The sequence below is a fragment of the Hesperophylax consimilis genome, chromosome 28 (genome assembly GCF_061612785.1).
Source record: "Hesperophylax consimilis isolate HC1 chromosome 28, BYU_Hcon_1.0, whole genome shotgun sequence".
Lineage (NCBI taxonomy): Eukaryota > Metazoa > Arthropoda > Insecta > Trichoptera > Limnephilidae > Hesperophylax > Hesperophylax consimilis.
The window spans coordinates 3205549-3229797 of NC_142863.1; the positions used below are offsets into that span (position 1 = coordinate 3205549).

At 35.1% G+C, this 24249-nt stretch overlaps 1 protein-coding gene across 1 annotated transcript in view; it reads left to right on the plus strand.

The window, feature by feature from the left end:
- LOC149410028 (nucleolar protein 4) overlaps positions 1-22768 on the plus strand; it is a 401267-nt gene extending 378499 nt beyond the window's left edge. The window contains exons 4-13 of the mRNA XM_089648923.1: positions 5856-5907; positions 7200-7271; positions 14026-14180; positions 15641-15811; positions 17017-17247; positions 18101-18247; positions 18700-18875; positions 19165-19242; positions 20528-20778; positions 21362-22768. Of these exons, the coding sequence (XP_089505049.1) occupies positions 5856-5907; positions 7200-7271; positions 14026-14180; positions 15641-15811; positions 17017-17247; positions 18101-18247; positions 18700-18875; positions 19165-19242; positions 20528-20778; positions 21362-21648 (1620 nt within the window). The 3' untranslated portion in view covers positions 21649-22768. The remainder of the gene's footprint in view (positions 1-5855; positions 5908-7199; positions 7272-14025; positions 14181-15640; positions 15812-17016; positions 17248-18100; positions 18248-18699; positions 18876-19164; positions 19243-20527; positions 20779-21361) is intronic.
- The last annotated feature ends 1481 nt before the right edge of the window (positions 22769-24249 follow it).

Genomic DNA, 24249 nt, shown 5'->3' on the forward strand with positions numbered 1-24249 from the left:
TCATCAATGCTACTAATATAAATCTCGATTGGATTCTTATTTGTAGAAGAAAGGACTAACTTATTTTTAAATTTAAAACAACTCCATTACTGTTAAACTTATTGTGAAATCATATAATAGCGCATCAGCAGAATGACGCGCGACGGATTTTGTCACGTGATCAAGTCAGTGCCATCGAACACCGACAATTTGCAAATGGCGGCGATTGTTTTTGAAACTCTTTACTGCTGATTTGTGTGTTGTTTTACCGCAAGCAAATTGAATAAACAGAGTAATTTAAATTTAAATATTTTATTCATTTTTTATTCAAAGAAAAAAACATTGGTTCTGAAACAAGTCGATCATTTTTGATTGAGTAGTGGTGCTATTTATTTTATTTAAAATAGAGTGATTACTATTTTAAGCATTGAAGTTTACTTGGGGACAGCACTGACAACGTAATTTGGTGGTTGCGCGCCCAGACCTGTGGTCTAATCTGCCTTGCCGATAAAACGTGCGTAATTGTGAATTGCCTTCCATGTAAATTTGAATGGAAACAAAACATATTATTTTTTTAGCCCAATAGTCCAACGCTCTGTCTCATTCGCACAAAGCATTTCTTGTGTTCTTCTTTATTCTGTAGTTAAGTTCATTACTTCGTCATTTTTGACATAGACACACTAATTTTACTGACTTCATTATTTCATCATCATCATCATCACTTTTGGCTCTACAACCCCTGGTGGGTCTTGCTTGGCCTCCTCAAGAGTCTTCCTCCACTCATCTCGGTCCCGCGCCAGCTCTCTCCAGTTTCGAAGCTCCAAGGCAGACAAATCTTTGAGGACGTTGTCGCTCCATCTTAACCTTGGCCTTCCCAGGCTCCTTCTCCCTATCGGTCTTGAGCTCAGCAGGGACTTTGGTTTTTGATACTCGGTCATTCTCTCCACATGACCTAGCCACCGAAGTCTTCCCAGTTTTATGAACTTACTGACGTTTCGTTCCTTAAACAGAGTATAGAGCTCATTGTTATAACGTCTGCGCCAAAATCCATTTTCTAGAACCGGTCCGAAGATGCGCCTCAAAATTTTCCTTTCAAAAACGTCCAGTGCTCGCTCATTCTTCTTAGTTAGAACCCACGTCTCGGCTGCGTACGTAAGCACTGATCTAATTAGTGTTTTGTACACTAATACCTTGGTGGTTCTGGAAAGCAGTCTGGATTTTATTTGTTTTTGTAGGCGGAAATAGCAGCGGTTTGCATTCACGATGCGCTTCTGGATCTCCTCTGTAGTGTTGTTATTGTTTGTTATCAGGGAGCCCAGGTATGTGAATCTTGGTACCGTTTCAAAATTTTGGCTTCCACATACGAGAGATGGGGTTTGTTGGGTACATCCTACGGCCATGTATTTGGTCTTCTGCTGGTTTACTACAAGACCCATATTTTTGGCAGAACTTTCAAGATTTATGAAGGCGTCTTGTAAATCATCGGGATTTTTCGCAATATTCGACTTCATTATTTATTTTAATATAATGAATTTTCATCGCAATAATTCAATTAATAGACGAACACATTCCAAGCTTCGCATTAGAACATAGAGCCACCCCTATCGACTATCCACGGCAATTATGTATAGGCAGGGCAGCCCTTAAGGCCGGGGGTGTGGCAGCCCAGCGTCCCAAGGGTAGTGCGATGAGTAATAACTTCTCTGCGTCAAAATAAGCGATGGAATTCAACCGTACTAGAGTAGTGTTTGTATTTTTTTAGGTGATTAGGGGTAGGTTTTGTGTACTTATTGATTCATTTTTGATACGTAAACAGTGAAAATCAAACCAATTAATCTCTGATTGTTTGGTAATAATTATTGTATATCATGGTGTGGTCGTGTCAAATATTGATATTTAAAATAAATATATATATACAAACACATCACATGCACAAAGAAAATACTCCTACTTAGGGCCTAAAGTGTTCAACCTCATTCCCGATGCATGGAAATTGAAAAGTGTTGCGAAAATTGGTTAGCAAATGGCTTCTGGACATGGGGAGAGTCGAGAGCGAACTCATGCTAACACAAACTCACATATCTAATATGAACTAATAAGTGTTTAATTTAAAAAAAAGTTAAAATAAAAAAAATATATATAATAGCGTTGATAATATTATTTTAAATTTTATTTTTTATCTTCCAAAAGGCTATTTTATAATTATGAGAGATAAAGATCTAAAGTCACTTTTTATTTCAAGTTTAAAAATTGTTATTTTTGTTCGTAATAATTGATCTTCATTGTTGTTATTATTTAAATTTAAATTTACGAATCTTTTGCGCGGTTTTATTTCGATTACTGTATAATAATGACTAGTCATTTAATAAATAAAGATTCGAAATTTTAAAATTGGAAATTCATATGTCATACGGCATATATTCTGATCTAGTATTGTGTAATTTCTATCACCTGAGAAATTCTAAAAAAAAGTACTATTTATTTATTTATTTATTTATTTATTTGGAAAAGTTGACAGCAAATCTGTAATTATATAATGATACAATAATAATATTATTAATTATGCCAATTATGAACTTTCCACTGATGAATAGTTAATGGTGTTACAATGGTGTACAATGGCATAGAGATGTTCTCTTAAATTAATTTCTTGTTTAGTTAGGAAATATTAAAAATATTAAAATAAAGGAGGGTGGGGGGGAGGAGGGGGAAATATAGGATAAGGATTAAGAGGCAAAGGACGGGAATATATAGGAATTGAACTAGTTTGAGTTTTGTTGATTATTGAGTTTATGTTTTATGTCACGTAAAGTCGAGTTAAATATGTCAATATGGTTATAATTTAAGTTAAAAAAGTGTGTGGATCTGTAGATAAATGAGTTTTGTTTGGAATTTGTCTTACAATGAGGGAGATTAAAAGTAAGCGACTGTCTGCTGTTGCGATTGGGAACATGGAATAATAGGCGTTGAAGAAGATCAGGACTATCGATTAAATTGTGTGTAATTTTGAATAACATTACCAAATCTGCTACATTTCTTCGGAAAGTTAACGTCTGTATATTGAAGAACTTTGCAGAGTCTTCATTACTGATATGAGATCGAAAAGAGCGGAAATTAAGGTACCTTAAAAATCTATTTTGAACACTTTCAATTCTATTTTTATGTATTGCATAGCCTGGGTTCCACACTTGTGATGCGTATTCAAGGATACTACGAGCGTATGAGAAATACAGTGTTTTGAAAGTAGCAATGTCTAGGATTCATATGTCTTATACTGATTTTTAAATGTGGAAATTCTAACTATACAATTGTAAATGTTCTCCAAAATGCCCTGGAAAGAATCTCAGACTTGTGATGTCCCGAAAGAAACCATTCATCTGTTCTGAATGCAATTACTAATGTTATCCAAATTGACCCTGGTAATAAATTACATCTTTGCGATTCTTTCAAGGATAAAGAAACCATCCTGTCACTTCGAATGCAATCAACAATGTTCTCAAAATTTGTTTTGACAGCATCGCCATTCCATTGTAAGAATATTATGTACTAAATACACAATTTGGCTGTCCTTAAACGGGAATCCTTCCCAGTTGGACAGACAAAGGTTCATTTTGTTTGTAATTTATAAAATAAAATCTAAAGAATATACGCAGAAGTGTCCCATATGCTCCAGTCTGGAGCTAGTGAGACTAAGACTTCCCCAATATGCTTTGAGAATTAAAGTTATGGGGAGGGGAAGGAGATGGAGAAGAGGAAGGTGGAGAAACTCTAAACGAATATTCAATTTTTTGGAATAACTTTTGAAGGTTTTTAGAAACCTTCAATGGGTATCCCATTATATTCGGTATACTTCATTCACATACATCGACTGATACCCAAGTAATATTTGATTCACTTGGTCGTGTCATGTCCGGTTGTTTCAGAGAATTTGAACAATTCTTCATTTTTTTAAAGTTAATTTTCAAGTTCTGTTATTATTTTAATTCTATCAAGCAACTAGCCTATAATGATAAAATAACATAACATGAATAGGACTTTCAGAAAACCCGAAAATGAACGTTGAAATTTGATGAATTTTACAAAATCTGTGTCCGATTTAGTTATTATTTTGTGCGACAAATAATAAGTTAATAATTAATTAAACATGTTGTTTAGTGTCTTTTTAAATGCGTCGAAACGTAGACCCATCTACAAACGTTTTTTCTAACCCTTGGCTACTACATTCTCATATCGAAAAAAAAGTACTTTTGACTTCTCTATATGATGTAGATTTACCACTATTTTTCCCGCTTGTAAATGCTTCTAATGTACATAATAAAGCAATCATTTATTTTAACATGAATGTGAGAAAAATATGAGGATTTTCGCACATTGCGAATGTTTAACATTACGATTAATTATTTTCAAGTGGGGAGGACTTGGGGTATGTAAAGGGAGTGGGAAGGAGTTAAGTTGGTGGTTAAGCACTTTGCTGATTGGTCTGGAGATGGAGAGTGCCCGTTCAGGTTTGACCTGAAGGTGACGGTTGAGAGGTCCTCTCTTGTTTCAAAGAGCAACCCGTTGCAAAGACGCGTGACTTGCACTGGAAAAAACTGAATGATTTAATATAGAAGTAGGTGCAAAATTCAAAGACTCTTTAATTAATAGAAAGGAAAGACAGAACATGAGTTTTAAAAAGAACCGTACAAAAATCCCAACCGTCTGAAGCCAGTGAGATTGGCAGCTCAACTGTGGTACGATGTGCGTGGCTAAAGGTAGTAGGGAGGAGAAAGAGATGAGGAAGAGAAAGGTGGAGAATTTTCAAGCTAATCAGATTTGGTCACTTTTTGACTGCTGCTCTTTTACCGGGGATATTGAGAGTATCATTGTAGATTATTTTGCGATTCATTGTTTAGTCTTAGGTATATACAGATAGATTTTGACTTAATTTTATCCGGTTAACACTATATTTCATAAAGAAACTCACTTTTCCATTTGTGAGAAGCTACTAATATATACCTTCATATGATTATTGTGTTAGAATACCGAACAGGTGTTTGGTGGTATAGGTATACAAAATCCATCATATCCTGGTGATAAATGTATTGTTTTAGTTAATGTTATTAACCTGCTTACTCCTTCGACTGTCGGACTGGGCGACCATGTCAGTGGGGGGTAACCCTACACCCCACTCCCCCGACACCCCATCCCCCTCAATATCGCGGGGGGACGCAGTATATAATGACGTGCGTGTGTGCGTGGGTCGATACCCCCCTCCCCCTGATATATAGGAACACCCGACCCCCCCCCCGGGGTACCTACATAGATATAGATTTGAACACACCGATGACGTACTCCAAAAACAATGAAAAACAAAAACAATTGAAAATTGCCGAGCTGCAAAATGTACATTCCGTGACAATGAACCAAAGTTAACAAATGAAACATTGTGTCACCACGACAACAACACTTTTCATTTGTATTATCGTTCTTCGTACTTTTATCAAACTTTCTTTGTTTTTAAAACTTCCCATGGTCATCTGTCTAAAACTATCTTTGTTTTTTCAAACTTCCATGGTCATCTATCTCAAACTTTCTTTGTCTTTCAAACTTCCATCGTCAACCTAATCAAACTTTCTTTGTTTTTCAACCTTCCATCGTCATCGTATCAAACTTTCTTTGTCTTTGAAATTTTCATTGTCATCTTTATCAAACTTTATTTGTTTTTCAAACTTCCATCGTCATCTAGATAAATCAACCTTTATTTTTCTGTTAAACTTCCACGGTCATCTGCATCAAACATTCCATGACTTTAACACTTCCACTGTCATGAACTAAAGAAATTAGTATAATGTTTAATGTATAGTTATAAACAATTTTATTTTTCTTTTTTCCAGGAATCACTGAATCAAGATCACTCAGATATCACAGACGATGACCACTTTTCAGGTAATTGAAAATATCAACTCTACTTTATAATATATATGTGTCCTGATTTTTTAAGCATTTTTTTTTATATTGCACAAGTTCGATTTTTTCTTATTAGAGATAAGTGGCCATTTTTTAAATATCACTTAATGAACGCTTAAATACTGTTTATAATTTTAATTTCTTTTACCTTTGTACCTAATTATAAAATCCCTGACACAATTTTTTTAATGATTTTGCTGTGACTATTTCTTCATGAATCAACTTTTTGTGTTACCTTTTATGCACATTGTTTGCATCTCAAATTGCTGTCAAATTTATTTAAAGATAATATTATAATTATTGTTAACTGATATCACGCACCTTCATACTGACAAATATTCCAAATTCGTTCTTTTACGGATAGAAAAGATCACTTCTGCGTGAATAGTAAAAATGTTATTAAATTGCGTACGTTAGTTGGTAATTTAAAATCTATAAAAACCGTATAAAAGTGATTTAGTTAGGCCCCAAATCAAATACCAATTTGTGAAATTTACTGAATAACTATTACTTATTTCGTTTATAGTCATAAAACCAGGAATTATTGTTTTGCTTGCAAACGTATGTGATTTTGTTGCGTAGGAATTTTGTTAATATTTTTGGGCTTCTTTAACACCCCTTTTCTGCTTCTAGTAACTTTAAAATTAGATCTTATTCTTTGTTTCACACTTTGAAATATTTTTTGATTTCTGATCTACGAAGAAAATGTTGACCTGCTTAAACCAGAAAACATGAAGGTTTATTTTGTTTGAATTATTCAATACTAATTTTGTTCACAACAAAATAACTCCTATATTTATGAAGTTTGACTGTTGGGGTGTTGTGCTTGCTCCTCCTTCCTGAACCAACGTTTTCGCAGATACAGAAATTATATTCATTTGTATACAGTGATACCGTGTCATAGTAGTGAACACACTTCTGGAATACCCTCCAAAGCCGAGTACCAAAAAGTGTACATAGCCCTTGGTTCCTATTAATCTTGATAGGATCACTGCAAGGCTATCTTAAAATTTTGCTCATCAACAATAAAGAATTATAACACGAATCAACACCCTAAAAGTCACAACATAACACTGTTGGCCGTGAATAATGTCCAAAATACGACCCTATGATGTAAATTTGTACCTTTTCTTTAATTTATCCGTTTGTTTCTTTGTTTTCCTATTTCTCTATTTTGTTGTTGTTAAATGTTTGGTAAACTTCTTTTTTTCTGTTATCGTTTATGATTGATTGATTGGCAAACCCAAAGTGACCCGGTGGAATGTTCTCAGGTCTTCAGATGAAAGACGCAGACAAAGTCAAGCTCTTACTCCTCGCGTGGAACTTGCAAGGTCAGAAGAAAGGTAATGAACCAATGCGCAAAAGCGACTTTTCCAAATTATTTGTTTTCGTGGTATCTTTGGCAGAGTGAAGCTTGTTTGGCTTTCAAAATGTGTGTACCTAGTTTTGGGCTCTTTGGCATTCGACTCTTCAGTTTTGGGACATTTCTCAACAATATTCGATTTGATCGGGTTTTTGGTTTTGTGCCATTTCTTGATTATATCGTTTTGTTACTTTGAATTCCCAGGTTTTCCTGTAACGAATCGTTATTGGGAAACGATTTCATCTTTATTTTAGGTATTCATAATCTGAATCTTCAATGTTACACCTTTTCTAAAACGAAAATACCAACGTTGGCTTTCAATCAGATCTTTTTTTTAAATTTTCATACGAATCTAATCGTTAGTTTTGATTCGAATTTGCGATTTAGCAATTTCCTATTTGAGTCCAGCATTGCTGGCATTTGAATTCATTGTTTTTTGCAATCCTTAAAATTCGACTTATTCGTTTTAGACCGTTGCTCAAACAGTTGTACCATTTTCGGCATTTGATTTTATCATTTTCGAAATAAATTTTAGCATTCGACAAAACGGTTTCTTTTTCGAATCTACCGTTGGCATTTGATTTGATGGTGTTTGGGTTGATTAGATTAGGGTGAGTTAAATTCTTCAAACTTAAAAAAGTATAAGATTGAATATAAATTCTTCACCAATTGAGTTGTGTGTTTTTTTTCTTTTGGAATTGTTACGTTAAAATCAAATTCTTCTCGTTCTACGAGCTTAAATATACGTTTCAACCAATTTTGAGTTCATTTGATACTTTTCCAATCCATTGAACTTAATAACATCCTAAAAATATTCAAATTCTTTTACTTGTATCGTAGTTGAGCCTTTAGACATTTTATATTTGTTTGTTTTCTTTTCGTGTTTAATTAGCAAATCTTTTTGTAGTTTTCGTAGAGTTGGCATTATTTTGTGTGTATTTCTTATTTCCTTATTATATTTTTTTCCTATTGTTTGGCTTTGATATTTAGCGTTCTCTTGCATAAAATGTAGGTAGGTACACCATTTCTTGTATTATATTGCTGACTATTGTAATTATAATTTCATCACAATGAATACTTTGATATCAATGATGATGGAAGTCTGTTATCATATAAAAGATGCATAAAAAATATTTTTTACGTATACAAGAATCAAAAGATAAGTAACTAAGCAAACATGGTTGTTTACATTATCGTTACTTTGATAATTGATAATCATTTATGTTTGGCATACTTGACAAATAATTCTAATAAGTCATTATTAACAAAAAAAAATCTTACATCTTTTACTTGTTTTTTATAATTTATTCTTTATAATTGACTTAACTTTATATTTAACCTTACACTTTACTTCATACATTATATTTTATACTATACACTTTACTTTTATAATTAACCTTTACACTTTATACCATATATTATACTTTAAACTTTATTTTATACCTTGTACTTTTTGACTAAACTTTTATATTTATTTTAATGGCACATATCGTGCCGTTTGTATTTAAATAAATAATTGAGTTAAATTACGTTATGTTTGTGTATTATGAATAAAATAATAAATGTTATATAAAAACGTAGATTATTTGACTTAATAGGTATTAAATTATCATAAAATTTCTCTTAATCAAATGTTTAAAAAAATTATAATTTAATATTTTGACCATGAAAAGGACAAATAATTATTAAATTCTTTTATTTGAATTTCCATTTTGTTTTCTTGTTAAATGAATGAAATGGAATCTTGGAAGTATTAGCTTAACTAACCTACTTCCCGAAACACGATCAAGCTGAAAGTCGGCAGATAGGCTCGTTGTCGGTGACAATGCATTCTGCCAACTTTTGGTGGCATATTATATTTTAATACTTATAGCAGTTAATATACTGAATAAATGTCGCTACTATCCAATTAGGATTTTACTTAGGTGTGAGCTGTGTTGACTTCAGTCCCTGGGGAGGAAGATTCAATCCTCAGTCAAACCAAGTTAGTGTAGTAAAAAAACGTTATGTTTTATGTAATTGGGTTTCATCATCAAAGATTTTTCTTTACAATCAATTTAAAGTTTCGAGTCAAACATTTCTTTGAGGTTGCTAAAGATGTTCAAATAGTCGTGCGAAAATTAAACAGTTGAGATTTTGCGGTTTTTTATGTGAATACCGCAAATTAATCTCAGCTGTTATCCACCGCCCGGAACCAATATGACTATGGTATCTCCAATGAGGGTATATTGTAAGGCTGAAGGTAGTGAGGAGGGGAATATGACGCACCTGGTTTGTACCACATTTGGTCACCAAACTAGCGAGTGATAACGCATTGAAAGAGAAGCTATTCTGATAAAGTTTGATATCAAATCATCAAATCAATTTATAGAGAAACACATCGATTGGTGTTTGTAATTTTTTAAATTTCTTTCTCAGCTCCTGTGTTATTTTGGCTTTTTATCCTGTACCTAGCCTTGCGGAAGCTAGTACTGATCGATGCAAGCCCAGTGCAGTAAATAATGCGTAATGTGTCAGTGGCGTATCAAGTTTACATCCGCCCCCAGGCTGGTGCCGAGGTCCAAACCGGTGACCTTTCGCGCCCCTCGCAACGGTTTTTTCGCTGTTTATAAGAACTGTAATTAGTCGTTGGTAATTAAAAATAATTTTCTCTTAACTATCTTCACTCTGCAAACATAACGCCGCACAGTGGGCTGAAAATCGGCTTTCATAGACATAGAGACTTGAATTTTCAAGGGTATTTTTTTTGGCTAGAAATGGATTCTGCTGATCATTACTATGCTATAAAATGTCGTACGAAGCAATTGCGTGTACAAATGAAGGAGTTATAATTTTTTTAAGAAAAATTTGTATGGCGCTGACATTAAAAATGAGGCTATCTCTGGAATCATAAGGTTGGCCGTTCTATCCTTACATACAGATAATACTACTATTTATTTGTATTTTTTTGACATACTTCATATTGTGGCGCAAGGTGCGATTTTTTTTTTTTAAATCCTCAAAGTTGAAAAAAACCCTTTTTAATGTTGATGATTCATTTTAATGCTTAAATGCTTTTAGGCTTGCAGTGTAAATAAAATATTGTAAACTAGACAAAGCATACTCATATGTAAAGCATTTAAGCATTAAAATGAATCTTCAACATAAAAAAGTTTTTTTTTCAACTTTGAGGATTTTTAAAAAAAAAATCACAAGTTTCGCCACAATACGAAGTATGTCAAAAAAATACAAATAAATAATAGTATATTTGTGTGTAAGGATATAATGGTCAACCTTATGATTCCAGAGATAGCCTCATTTTTAATGTCAGTTCCATACAAATTTTTCTTAAAAAAATGATGACTCCTTCATTTGTACACGCAATTGCTTCATACAAATTTTTATAGCATAGTAAATCAGCAGAATCCATTTCTAGCCAAAAAAAATACACTTGAAAATTCAAGTCACTATGTCTATGAAAGGCGATTTTCAGCTCACTGTGCACAGTGTTTTGGCTTGGAGTGTAAATAAAATATTGTAAACTAGACAAAGCATACTCATATGTAAAGCATTTAAGCATTAAAATGAATCATCAACAAAAAAAGATTTTTTTTCAACTTTAGGATTTTTTAAAAAAAAATCGCACCTTGCGCCACAATATGAAAGTATGTCAAAAAAATACAAATAAATAGTAGTATTATCTGTATGTAAGGATAGAACGGCCAACCTTATGATTCCAGAGATAGCCTCATTTTTAATGTCAGCGCCATACAAATTTTTCTTAAAAAAATTATAACTCCTTCATTTGTACACGCAATTGCTTCGTACGACATTTTATAGCATAGTAATGATCAGCAGAATCCATTTCTAGCCAAAAAAAATACCCTTGAAAATTCAAGTTTCTATGTCTATGAGAGGCGATTTTCAGCCCACCGTGCGCCGTCTCTCCGCAGAGGTATGCGGAGTTTTTGCATTGCAAATGTTGACGTTTTCTCAAAATGGTGTATTGAATCGTTTGGTATTTGCACATTTTGGAGTAATAATTTAATTTACATAGCACAATTTTGCTAAAGTTTGCATTTTACACAACATAATTTTACTAATTATCTTGGTTTATTTTGGGTCGTTATGCCGTTTTGCGCTACCTTCTTATTTAGCCAACGTTTTCTGACGGTGACCGAATAATACAACAATTCACCACACCTTTAAAAATTGAAATAAAGTCATGAAAAATTAAAACTTTGTTAAATAGGTTACGTAGATATTTATAGGTTAGTTTTTTTAATTGATTATTTTTGTTATATGTTACAGCATTAAAAAACACCTATCTATCTGACTATCTCAAAAATTAGAATTCAAATCTAAACCAGACACTATTTTAACACCCCCAGTTATATTATAAAGGTTATACTTAATATCCAGGGGTTAATAACTGAGTTGCATATCAAGATTGTATATTTCTACAGTAACTTCCTGACTTGACTTAATAAAGTCAAGTGCAGCTGCAAAGGGGGGTAAATGTCAAACGTTTCACATGGCTAACTAGCCTGGCTTATTAAGTACATTGCAAGGCAATACAAAATTGATCGATACTCTCAGTATCGCCCTGGTGGGAGACCACCATTCCGAATCGAATTGTTGTTTGAAATAGTTTTTAGCCGTGTTTGTGTGACCAGATCTGAATAGCCAGATACTTCCCCACCTTCCTCTATCCCATCTCCTTCCCTTACAAAATTACACACTACCTCCACTAACACAATATTTGACAATTATTTTATTTATTAATATTCCATCGATTAATAAATTTTATTAAAAATAAACGCTACAAAATATAATGATTATATGAATCTAAATTGAGGAAGTCAGCTCTAATTGACTTACTCATTACTCTTACAGTACAGCAATGCAGGTACTGTCATCAAACACAGCTAAATCCATTTCAAGCAACGTTGGTGTTGTTGTGAATTTTGGTATTTCACAAGGGCGATACTGAGAGTATCTATAACTTTGGAATGTGTCGCAAATATATGTTTTTTTTATCAAAATATTGAATAAATTGTAAAATATCACAAATAATTATTTGAATTCGGATGATTTTCTTTCATTTTTTATTGATTTGTAATCTTTACTATGTTATTGATATGATATTTGAGTATTTATTTATAAAATTAAATGAAACAATGTTGCTTTGTTGGAATCACTATAGTACATATACAGGGTTTTCCAATAAGAGGTGTTATTTTGAATAGCCCGCTATTTCGGTAGATGTTACTTTTGAAACTGTCATTTTTTGACATTTGTCAAGTAGAAACTACGCCATTAATAAAAATGGAACGATACACGCTTCAACAACGCATTGAAATGATTAAAATTCACTTGAGTGAATCAAATGCAAATCTTCTTGAGTGATGAGGCCCATTTCTACCTCGGTGGCTTCGTCAGCAAGCAAAATTGTCACATCTGGGGATCGGAAAACTCAAGAGTTATTGTTGAAAAGCCTCTCTATTCTCAACGTGTAACTGTTTGGTGCGGTTTATGGTCTGGTGGAGTCATTGGACCTTACTTTTTCGAAAATGAGGCTGGAGCAACAGTTACGGTGAATGGATCGTTATCGAGAGATGATTAATGATTTTTTATGGCCGGAATTGGATGGTATTGATCTGGACAACGTTTACTTTCAACAAGACGGCGCTACGTGCCACACAAGCAACGAAACCATTGATCTTTTACGATTGAATATGAAAATCACACCTCTTATTGGAAAACCCTATACATACTGCTCCTTCCTCAGGACAAAGTCTACTAACTTGATATTACAAAACAATGGGTGAACGTAATATATTACTAAGTGTTGGAGTGGAAGTGGAGGCTTTTCGATTGGGTACATGGAATGTTTATAATATTTTACACAAGGTTTAGCAATAAACATTATTTAGAATTCTATAAAAAAACTTATAATAATAACAATAATATTAAGGCGATGCACTACGTCGTGTAATATTTTAAATCGAGCCGCTATCAATAACACCCCTTACGTGGATGGCGATAAGGTTTAAATTCCCACTTAACACCATCCGCCTGTTTTGATTTATGCAAGAAAAAAACATGGCCAAAAAGTGCCTTTTATTTAATTTTGTGGATGTTCAGGCATTATTTAATTTTTTTCCGATCATTTTAATCACTTTATTTGCCACATTATACAATAAAATCATAACCGAAAATGGGTTCATAAGGAGGAGATTTTGAACTTTAAAGCAGTTTTTAAAGGCCTTATACATTATTTTTCCGGGCTTGTAAAAAGACTTATCTTAAAAATGCTCGATTATTTCAAAGGCCAAGACGTATTCTACTCGCAGTATTTAATTAAAGCATCTGAAACATTTCTAGGCGACCAAATTTTCAAACCAAAAACACATGATTTTGCATTACTACGTAGTGCATCACCTTTAACTGAAATTATCAGAAATAGTATTTTCTACAAATTTTTTTAATATTTTAATCATCTGTCGAAATCATTTGTGTGTTTGCTTAACTATATAGGCGAGGAATTGGCGAGTTTGCTACGTAATTTTTCATATACGAAGACTTTGAAATATGTCCTTATGCCTAGTGTGTCGAGTTGGTGCTCTTAAATTGACTAGACTCTGATTTACAATTTTAAAAAGAAGCATACGTCGTTTATCCTTCGCCGATCCTCAAATGTATGCATTTAATAAAAGAGTGTAGATTTAATGATTGACTAATTGTGATTACAGCTCGTAACGGAGACACGGATGGCGGGGGTGGGGGAGGGGGAGGTGTGGGGGACACCAACATGGCGGAGCTGTGGGCCTCCTACCACTCGGCGCTGGGCCTGGCGGGCTCGGGAGGCCCTGGGGGCGCGGGGGGCGCCAGGAGGCGCGACCAGCCGGTGAGTTGGAAGGTCGGAAAGTGAGGGAGTGGATTTAACCCAACCTAACCTTACCTACATCCTAACCTAACCTAACTTGTATTCCAACACAGTATAATCGAAAATCTTATGGTACGAACGTAAATATCTCTTAAGCGCAGCTTAAAAAGCAACTGAAAATCTGGACCTTAATTAAATACTATATCCTATCCCAACTAAACCTAACCTATTGCTATTATTATCGTTTTGAAGACGAAATCATTTTAAAAACTAGTTAATAAATTATTCTGAAACTACGTGACTATATTTTACGAGAAAAAATCATTAAAAAAACATTAATAGCTATTGCACAACCTGATTATGTTCAGGTCAGCCGCATTTTACAATAAAAAAATACAAAAATTAAATGATTTTACATTTTTACAGGCCTGAATTGTTTTATTGTGAAGGCTAAGATGTATAAGGGTACGTGTACATTTGCGAACCGAAACGCGAACCGTACCACGAATTACGGGAAAGGAACGAATCAACCACAAGCTGCGTTTCGCGCCATTTGCGGTTGCTTCATTTCTTTCCCATAAGTTGAGGTTCAGTTCGGCAGTTCGGCTCGCGGATGTATACGTAGCATTATATTTGCAGTATATTGTGTATCGAAAATAACTTTTTTTAGAAATTCTAAATTTCAAGTTGATTTCAAGTCATTCGATGAACCCTCGTATACCACAAAAAATTGATATTTATAATTTTCATTAAAAATAAAAAAAATGGCATTACAAAAAAAAAAATCTAAATATAGGTAGCATAGTTTGGCACTTGAAAAAGCCGTTGTTAGATTCCCTCTGTTTTGTGTTCGTTCCCAGAACCACTAAGGACGGGTTGTTACACAGAATTTGAACAATTCACTAAATTTCAAAGTTAAAATTCCAGTCCTGTAACAATAGGACTTTCACAGAACTTGAATATCAATATATAAATTTTATGAATTGTTCAAATTCTATGAAACACTTTAATTTATGATAATAAGCATAATTTGTTAAAATTTCTCAATTTTGTGCCAGGTGCAGTAGACCTGAGCCTTGAATTAAGAGTATTTTTTATTTTATTTCATACCTTATTGATGAAATTTTTCAAGTTCGAAAAAAAAACACAATAATTCATTAAAAAAATTCAAGAATTCACGTTTTTTTAAAGAAAATTATAAATATTACACCATTTGTGGGAGATCTAAATATTTTTCAGTAGTGCCAATTTTGTTTTAATTACTTCAATTTTTTTTACCTCATTTTTTTAATCAACGTTTACTAATGTGTAATAAATATTTCTAGACGACAAAATTTTCAAACCAAAAACACATAATGATTTCCAATACTTTGCAATACGTCGTCTAAACAGAATGAATGGAAACTCCTATTGTTTGTGTAAAGTTCCTATAGATTTTTGTGACCCAATGTAATAATTGTCATATAATATTGGTATTGCAGAGTCCAGTGCTTCTGGGAACCGGGTCCGAAGGTCCCGGAGGAGTCCACGACGAGACCTCATCCTCTGCAGGAAACGGGAAGGAGGACGAAGATACGCTGGCTTCCGATGACGAGAGTGACGACAGACTGGACCCACAGCACCACGACCCAGAGAGGCTAAAGGCGTTCAACGTGAGTGGATTTTGTTCATTTTGTTCATGATAAACAATAAATAATTCTAATTCCTTTTAAATTCAAACTTTTCCCAACAATGTATTGTCTATCATGTTATATTAGCACTGTACTGTTTCATCCTGTTACCATTATTTAATCTTATTAAGGGTTTCAAGAATTCGTAATCTGTTTTTTAATACGAGGGTGGTCTGAAAAGTTTCCGACCTCAACGCAAAGATGGCGGTACTCGTCAATAAAAGCTAGTGAATGTAGTTGTGCATCTTTTGACAATTACTCACCAAAGTTTCAGCGATATTGGACGCGCAGTTTTTTGTTGACAGTGATTTTGTGAAAATGGAAAAAATTGAGTATCGAGCTGTTATTAAATTTTGGTTTTTGAAAGGCAATACGCCTACACAAATCAAAGATGAATTGGACTCTGTGTCTGGGGACTCTGCACCATCATTTACCACAGTGAAATTTTGGGCAGCTGAATTTAAACGTGGCCGTAAGAGCTTGGGAGACGATGAATGTTCGGGACGTCTAACAACTGCATGATAACGTTAGTAGGTAGCGCTAATTTAATTGTTTTAAAACACTTTTTTAAGTTATTTTAAACATAAGGAAAATATATGAAAGGTGAAAAAAGTCGGGGACGCTCCAAAAAGACATGGCACGATCAAGTGAATCAAATTCCTGATAAACTAACTTCATTCTGTGGAAAGGAGGGCGGTTCGTCCGATTGACAACTCGTTGCCATCTTTAATAGACAGACGCAATGTAGGCATGCTGAATCTCTTCTACAGGTATTTAAATGGAGCCTGTTTGAGGGAGTGTGCCCTGGTGCAGGTACGCAAAACTAGACGGACACAAGTGGAACACAGTTGATGTTGGTGTCTTGAAAAATCTAAGAATGGGTCATTTCTTAGATTTTTGTGTAAGTCGATTCGCATGTGGCATGCCTGTGTAGCTACAGGCATCCGTTTTACCGTATTAATAAATTCCGTCCTACAGCCCCCACTTTAACCTGCCTCGCAACGATGCCCAACCGGCTGTCTTTTGTAGGCATGGGCGCTCTTGTGAGGTGCAACACATATATCTTTTTTAAATTCTTGCCTTGGTCCTGTCAAGATTTAATGTGAATGCAGTAGGGAGTGTGTACCAAGATAGAGTTGTGTTGCAGCTTGGTGATTTGTTAATTATTTGATTGAAATAAATTGCAGATGTTTGTGCGGCTGTTTGTGGATGAGAATCTGGACCGCATGGTGCCCATCAGCAAGCAGCCCAAGGAGAAGATCCAGGCCATCATCGACTCGTGCACGCGCCAGTTCCCCGAGTTCGCAGAGCGCGCGCGCAAACGTATCCGCACCTACCTCAAGAGCTGCCGACGCAACAAGAAGGTTCGAGACGGGAACGCCAGCGCCGGCACCAACACGCCGGCCTGGGACGCCACGGTAACTACACTGATTAAATACTAATGTGTCGAAATTCAAAATAGGTGAAGAGATGCAGCACATCTGAGTCGAGATTTGCAAATGCCATTGTTTTTGGATAACAGCGTTGGGGGCATTTTCAGCTAGTAGCGATAGTGCATTGTAAGCTGGAAGGTGTTTTGTCTGTGACCAGAAGTGGCTATATATGACGTTAAACCTTTCAAACCTGAATTAAAACTAGAGATGGTAGAATATTAGAACTATTAGAATTATTAGAACTCTTTACTGCTCCTTGGTTCGCCCCCATCTTGAATATGCTTGTGTTATATGGTCTCCTTTTTATGCTATCTATATTCGTCATATTGAGTCCGTTCAACATCGGTTCCTAAAAGGGATTGCTAGGAAGCTAGGATTAGAAAGAGGCAATTACTCGTATTATGAAATTGAACAAATTCTAAACCTTTCTCCTTTATTTATTTTCTCACGTTTTCCCTGTTTGTCTCTGATTTTATATACCATCCTTTACTCTTGCATTGTACATTGTCCCAAATCTCGTGTCGCTTTGTAATATATTGGACGTAAAACCGTTAATTAATTAATAAATAAATATATTTGATGTTTAATAACAATTGGTAGAGATATTTGTCATATAAAAAAATATGGAAAACAAACCTTAAAAAATGTTGGGTGAAATAATTTGGTGGGTATCACCTGAACATAGCTAAAATCCAATTAAAAAAATAGCACGCAAAGCCAGTTTTACCAGCATTTGGTAAATGAAAACCACCATCTTTTATTCACTCCTGATAGTAAGAATGAAGACGAAATTTATAATTTAAACACCTACCTAATCTAGATGATTGTTGTGTTGCAGATCCGACCAACTCCAGCGCACCTGACATCCGTGCAAGCGGAGCAGATCCTGGCTCAGGCGTGTGAGAATGAAAGTCACAACGCCAAGAGGATGCGGTTAGGGCTGGAGCCCGTCAGTCAGCCCATGCCTACCACCAATGCATCCTTGGTGAGTATCCTCAACTGCACCAGCTAGCTTCACTCAGACATGGTTACTTACAGGCGCAATTGAAGCAATCCGATCCGGGTGCTGACTTGCCAAGGAACCAATCAACCGAGGCACTGATAATACCTAACACCTCACACAGTGCCCTTGAGGTTTATACTAGCGTAAGACGCTGTTTGGCACAGGGCCGGCATGCCTCTGTGTTAACCTCTGCTTCTTCCTTCTGCAGGAGTCTCAAGTGCTACCGACTGTTTGGAGCCAATGGGACTATGTCATCCCCAATCGGGGTATGTTGTGAGGCTGAAGTTAGAGGGGGGAAAGAGGGAACGAAAGAACAACTCTGCATGTGTGTTGTGCACACTAAACCAGTGATCTTTCCACAAACTTCTATTGCACCATGCTCTAAGCTTTCTACCATTTTGTCAGCTTTACTAATTTCAGTTGTGTTTTTGCAGTCGATGGACACCACAGCCCCGAGTGCCCCCCACGGAGGACTGCTGGGAGTGTTTGGGGGCGGCAAGGGGCAGGAGGCCACCCCCCCGGGGCCAACCTCGCTGCTGGGAGCTCTGCACAACGGGGGCTGCCATAGCACCAACAATAACATCAAGGACGGGGGAAGCAAGAGTGCCAGGTAATAACTATTTTCATCATTCTCTTTTCTGGTTCACGTTCACAGTACGTCATCGACAATCATCCTCTTCTTTCTCACACGTCTTGTATGAAAACGAAAAAGACAGAAGATACTCATATGATGACGTCACAAACACCCCTCTCCGGGATGAAGAGAGGTTTCACTGTATATGCATGTAATTAAATCCTGGTTGCTATTTGAAATAATCCATATTATATCATACAATACCATGTTTAGTTTTGTCCTTTGTTGAGCATTATTATAACAGTAGTTCTCGTGTTATTTCTAGTCCTGCGTCATCTCCCGCACTGCCCCTCTTCAGAACTAACTTCCCTCAATCGTTTGGTCTCCAACAGGGCAGGCAGAGGTAATGATGATACACAAACACAACAGACTATTGCTTCAACAAACTCCAGATTAATATGGCTTCTTTCCTTTAGTTACTCTCTTGAAGTTTTCAACACTTTAAAGTAATTCTGATGAATCTGTAATTTAGTTCATACAGGAATGTAAAAGGATTAGTCAGAAATGACGCAAGAAACAAAACTACAAATATTCTTTTAGAACCTTGCCAATTCCAATTTTTTAACAACTGATATAAAATAAATTCTTCATTACCGTACTTACACGTTTAGTATGATAAATACACGGTGTCCGTGATTCAAATGGGAAACTGATTAATCTACATAAAATTTGAAGTAGATTTTGTGGTATAACTTTTTTGATTTGAACTTTTTTTTGGAGTAAATTTAGTCCAAAGTTGAAGTTTTTTAGATCAAATTAAAGTATGCTTTTAAATCTATCTTTTAAAATACGTCGAAGCATAGATCCGGCTCCAAAAGTTTTGTTTAACCCTGTAGTTGCCAAAAATAAATCATAATGCTTGAATCGAAAAAAAAAGTAGTTTTTTTTGGGTTATCTTTGGGTTATAAGCAAGTAATTGTTCTTCAACTTCTCAAAAAAAAAAACAATGCATTTTGGCGATGTTTTTTTGCATGAATCAAAACAGGTGGTTGGCGTTAAGCGGGAATTTCAACCTTATCCCCATCTGCATAAGGTGCGTTTTGATTTCACCGGATTCCGAATGTTATACATCGAGGTGGATCGCCCTGACAGGGACCTTTCAATGTTGAAAAAACAAAGGCCATTTGATGACAATTGAACATTTGAATTTCAAGGGTTACATTTGCTTTTACCTAACCTAACCTTACCTAACGGGGACCTTTCAAATGTCAAAAAAAACAAAATGTATCTGAACGGCCATTTGATGACAATTGTACATTTGAATTTCAAGGGTTATATTTGCTTTTACCTAACCTAACCTTACCTAACGGGGACCATTCAAATGTCAAAAAAACAAAATGTAGCTGAACGGCCATTTGATGAAAATTGTACATTTGAATTTCAAGTATTATATTTGCTTTTACCTAACCTAACCTTACCTAACGGGAACCTTTCAAATGTAAAACAAAATGTTGCTGAACGGCCATTTGATGACAATTGTACATTTGAATTTCAAGTATTATATTTGCTTTTACCTAACCTAACCTTACCTAACGGGGACCTTACAAATGTCAAAAAAACAAAATGTCGCTGAACGGCCATTTGATGACAATTGTACATTGAATTTCAAGTGTAATATTTGCTTTTAGTTCTCGGACCTCAACTCCGTCGGCCTCCCTGACGACAGACTTCCCCTCGCTGGGGGGAGTGGGGGGCGGGGGTTCGGGCGGGTTCCCGCTGGGCCTGTCGCTGGGCGGGCTGCACGGGCCCTCGGCTAGCGGCACCACAGCGGCCACCAGCGCGGCAGTGCAGGCCTACCAGAACGCGCTGTTCTCTGCCATGGCGCACCAGGGACAGGGGCTCAACTTTGGTGGGTTGGGCGTTGCACTAACGGGGACTGGTGAGAATACTCATACATAAATATTTTTAACTCTTTTGGTTTCCCTCATTTTTCAGCTTAAAAATATTAATGTTTTATAATACCTAAAGCCGTGGACATATATTAACAACACCAAATACAATACAAACAATTACCAGTGTTCATGCCCATTCGGTGCGCAGTTCGTGCCCACAATAACGTACACACTGTTGTAATTTGTGCCATAAAAAACAGACCAATAATTCAAAGGCAAAAACAAACAACGTTATCTAAAAAATGGTTCCATGATAACTCAACACAGTGACAATTCAACACACTTTTCAAAAATGATATAATGTCATTAGAAACAATGAAAAATTTATTTTTTTAACCTAACCTAACGTAACCTAACCTAAACTCCTTAACCCAGCTAATAAAGTTTTTGTTTCATCACTTTCCATTACTTTATATAACTTTTTAAAGATGTGATGAATTATCATTGTGATGATTTATCCGGTCAACCTAAAAAATATATACCAATAATGATTTAAACCTCACTAATATAGACTAATAAGATATTAGACTTTGTAAACCTGTTAGAATAAATTAAATCTTTTTTTTCCAGGCCCCACAGACTTATCCATGAAGAACACCTCTGTCCTATCCTCGGCCTTCCCCTCCACGCTCTCGTCCGTCTCGGCCGCCTCCGCGCTGGGCCTCTCGGCGGCACCAGCCCTGCCCCTCCCCTTGCCACTCTCCCATTCGGCCGCCAAGCCCTCACTGCTGGCCCACAAGCTCAACACGGCCGAGATGGCAGCCGTGCGACAACTCATCACCGGTTACCGGGAATCTGCCGCCTTTCTGCTGAGATCCGCCGACGAACTCGAGACTCTGCTCCTGCAGCAGCCATGAAAATCTCTCAAACGCAGCTGCGTCGCGTATATTTAAAATGAACGAACTGAAGTCTGGTCTGATAATTTAACGCACGAATTACACATCGAAGTTCGTCAAATAACCGAGCTTAAGTGGCGTATTTTTAAAACAAAAAGTTTGGTCTGATCTTAGGTAATATAAACAAGGGAGATAGATGGGCCATGAACTATTATTACTATTAATGTCACCAACATCGTTGACCGGTACTACAGCAAATCGCTTCTACTTCAGCAGCATCCCCGTCTTTGTTTCTATATACCAAACGCATAACTTTCACTGCGTAGCCGCTTAGATAGTTTGTGCAGTCTGATAGTAGCTCGATGACAGTCGTCACGCAAATATGCCTTATTTCCCATTGTTTATATTATCTATAGTTCCGTTTCATAAAAAGTAACACGTCTGTGAAATGAGGCAGTCAAGAAAGAAGTCAGTCGAGAGAGAAGCTTAATTGTATAGCTCCGTTTTTGTGAAAAATCACCCCAAGGGCGCTGAAATGCCAATGGTAAGTCAAGCTTACATGCGACTTACTTACAACCTTAACTGCCAAGCCCCTGAGAACTTCTTTATCGTAACCGTTCATCTGAAATATACGTTTTTCATGAGAAAGAGACATCATTAGTGGTTACATCAGAGCGATAAGTGATAAAAAGGACGATGTTGATTTAAACAAAAAAGAATATTAAAATGGATGATTTTAAGTTTGAATGTTGTCGAGACGATGTTTGTAAAGTGCATTTTTAAGACTTTTATATCAGATTTTGATTGTAAATAACTGTTATTGTTTTGAATCTGGTTTTCAAAAATGCGAGAAGATTTGATTTGACGCAGTGCGTTAAACGTGCGTCTGTATTAATTTAAGTGTATCGAGAGTACAACTGTCGTTTTAAGTCACAAACTGTAAAACTATATTAATACAGTCAACATTCCGTATTAAATATTTGTAATGTGCTACATACTAAGAGTATGAATTTAGTTTTAAAATCGATTATAAGTTTTTTTTACATAATGATTTTTGTAGAAATAATATTGTATAGGCCTGAACTTAATAGTATATAATTTGTTAGTTTAAAATAACTGCAATAGTTTTAACAACATTCAATTTCAGAGTAGATTTGTAATTTTTAAACTCAAAATAGATACATACATAAATATAACATTTTTAACTTCCAAACTTTATGTTATTGTGAATCATTTTTTTTTTTAAATGTTGGTTAAATTAAAATCAATCAATCAAATTTTTCTGTTATTTAATTTTTGAATTTCCGTCATGATTTAATACATAGAATTTAATAAAATGTACCAAATGATCCGCGAAGAGTAAAATAATTTGATAATTTTTTCGATCTCATAAAACTTTAAATATTTTGGAATCTAGGTGTAAAAACAAACAAAACAAAATGTGATGTATTTATTATTAACTTTAAATAATATTGATTGTAATTTAAACATAAAATCCCCAAAGTTTTATACTGTTTGGGTCAAAAGGAGATAAATTGTTGCCATATTTAATAGAAAATGTAGAAATTTCTGCTGAGTTTCTCTAGATCCATTATATATTACTTAAGCAAAGCATAAAAAATCAACACTATTTGGCTGAGTTGGCATCGCGTTTGGGTCCCATCCTGGCGTATTCAATGTTCAATTCCTCGGCTGGTATAAATCCTCCATTTCATCAGGTTATTTGTAACCTGGGAATATTTGTCTTTCTTTAAAAAAAAAACTAATTAAAATTCAGCTGACATTCTAAATTAACCTTATCTATGCTGTCGCATTTCTACGATCACTAAAACACAGGTACATTGTATCAAAACGTGCTGCATGATGAATTGATTGATAGGATTGCATTGAAAATGTTAAGTATATTGTTATATAGAGAAACTCAGCAAAATTATAAATGAAACCAGTAGTTTTGGGTAGTGTTGCCTCATGTGTCAACATTTGAGAAATACTGATTTAAAATGTGACTGTCCTTGTATGATAATATTTCACCTTAGGAAATATAAATATAATATATTTAAGAAGCAGCGTTCGTTGCTACTAGGAATACGACTACAAAGTAATTTTAACAACTCGATATTTGGTATTTTTGTAATAATTTCGAATTTAGTAGGCTTAAGATAATTGAATATAATATTAATTAAATCGTATTTGGAGTTAAAAGGGGTGGATACAATTTTTGGGAAGAGAGAGACGTAGAGTAAATACATCATATTATCTGTCATTTTGCAACAGTTTGAGTTTTTCATATTATTAATAAAGATTAGTATATTCCGATTTCTTAAATTAAAGTTTAAAAACTATATACCTACTAAGCTTTATCCCAGATATCTTCTGAGCTCCGGTAACCGTATGTGAGAAATGATTAATTTCTTCAATAATACTTGCTTAATATTAACATTAACAAATTTAGCGCAATTCAATAGAGAGCCATCTGTTAACTGTCGTACAAACTACAAACATAAGATATAAGTTGCTTATTATAAAAATGGCTTAATTTTTTTCAAATTGGTTTGCTTTTCTGGTTTTGATTATGCAAGGTGACCGGAGGTAAAGTGTAGTAACTTTGGAGGTGATTCTACA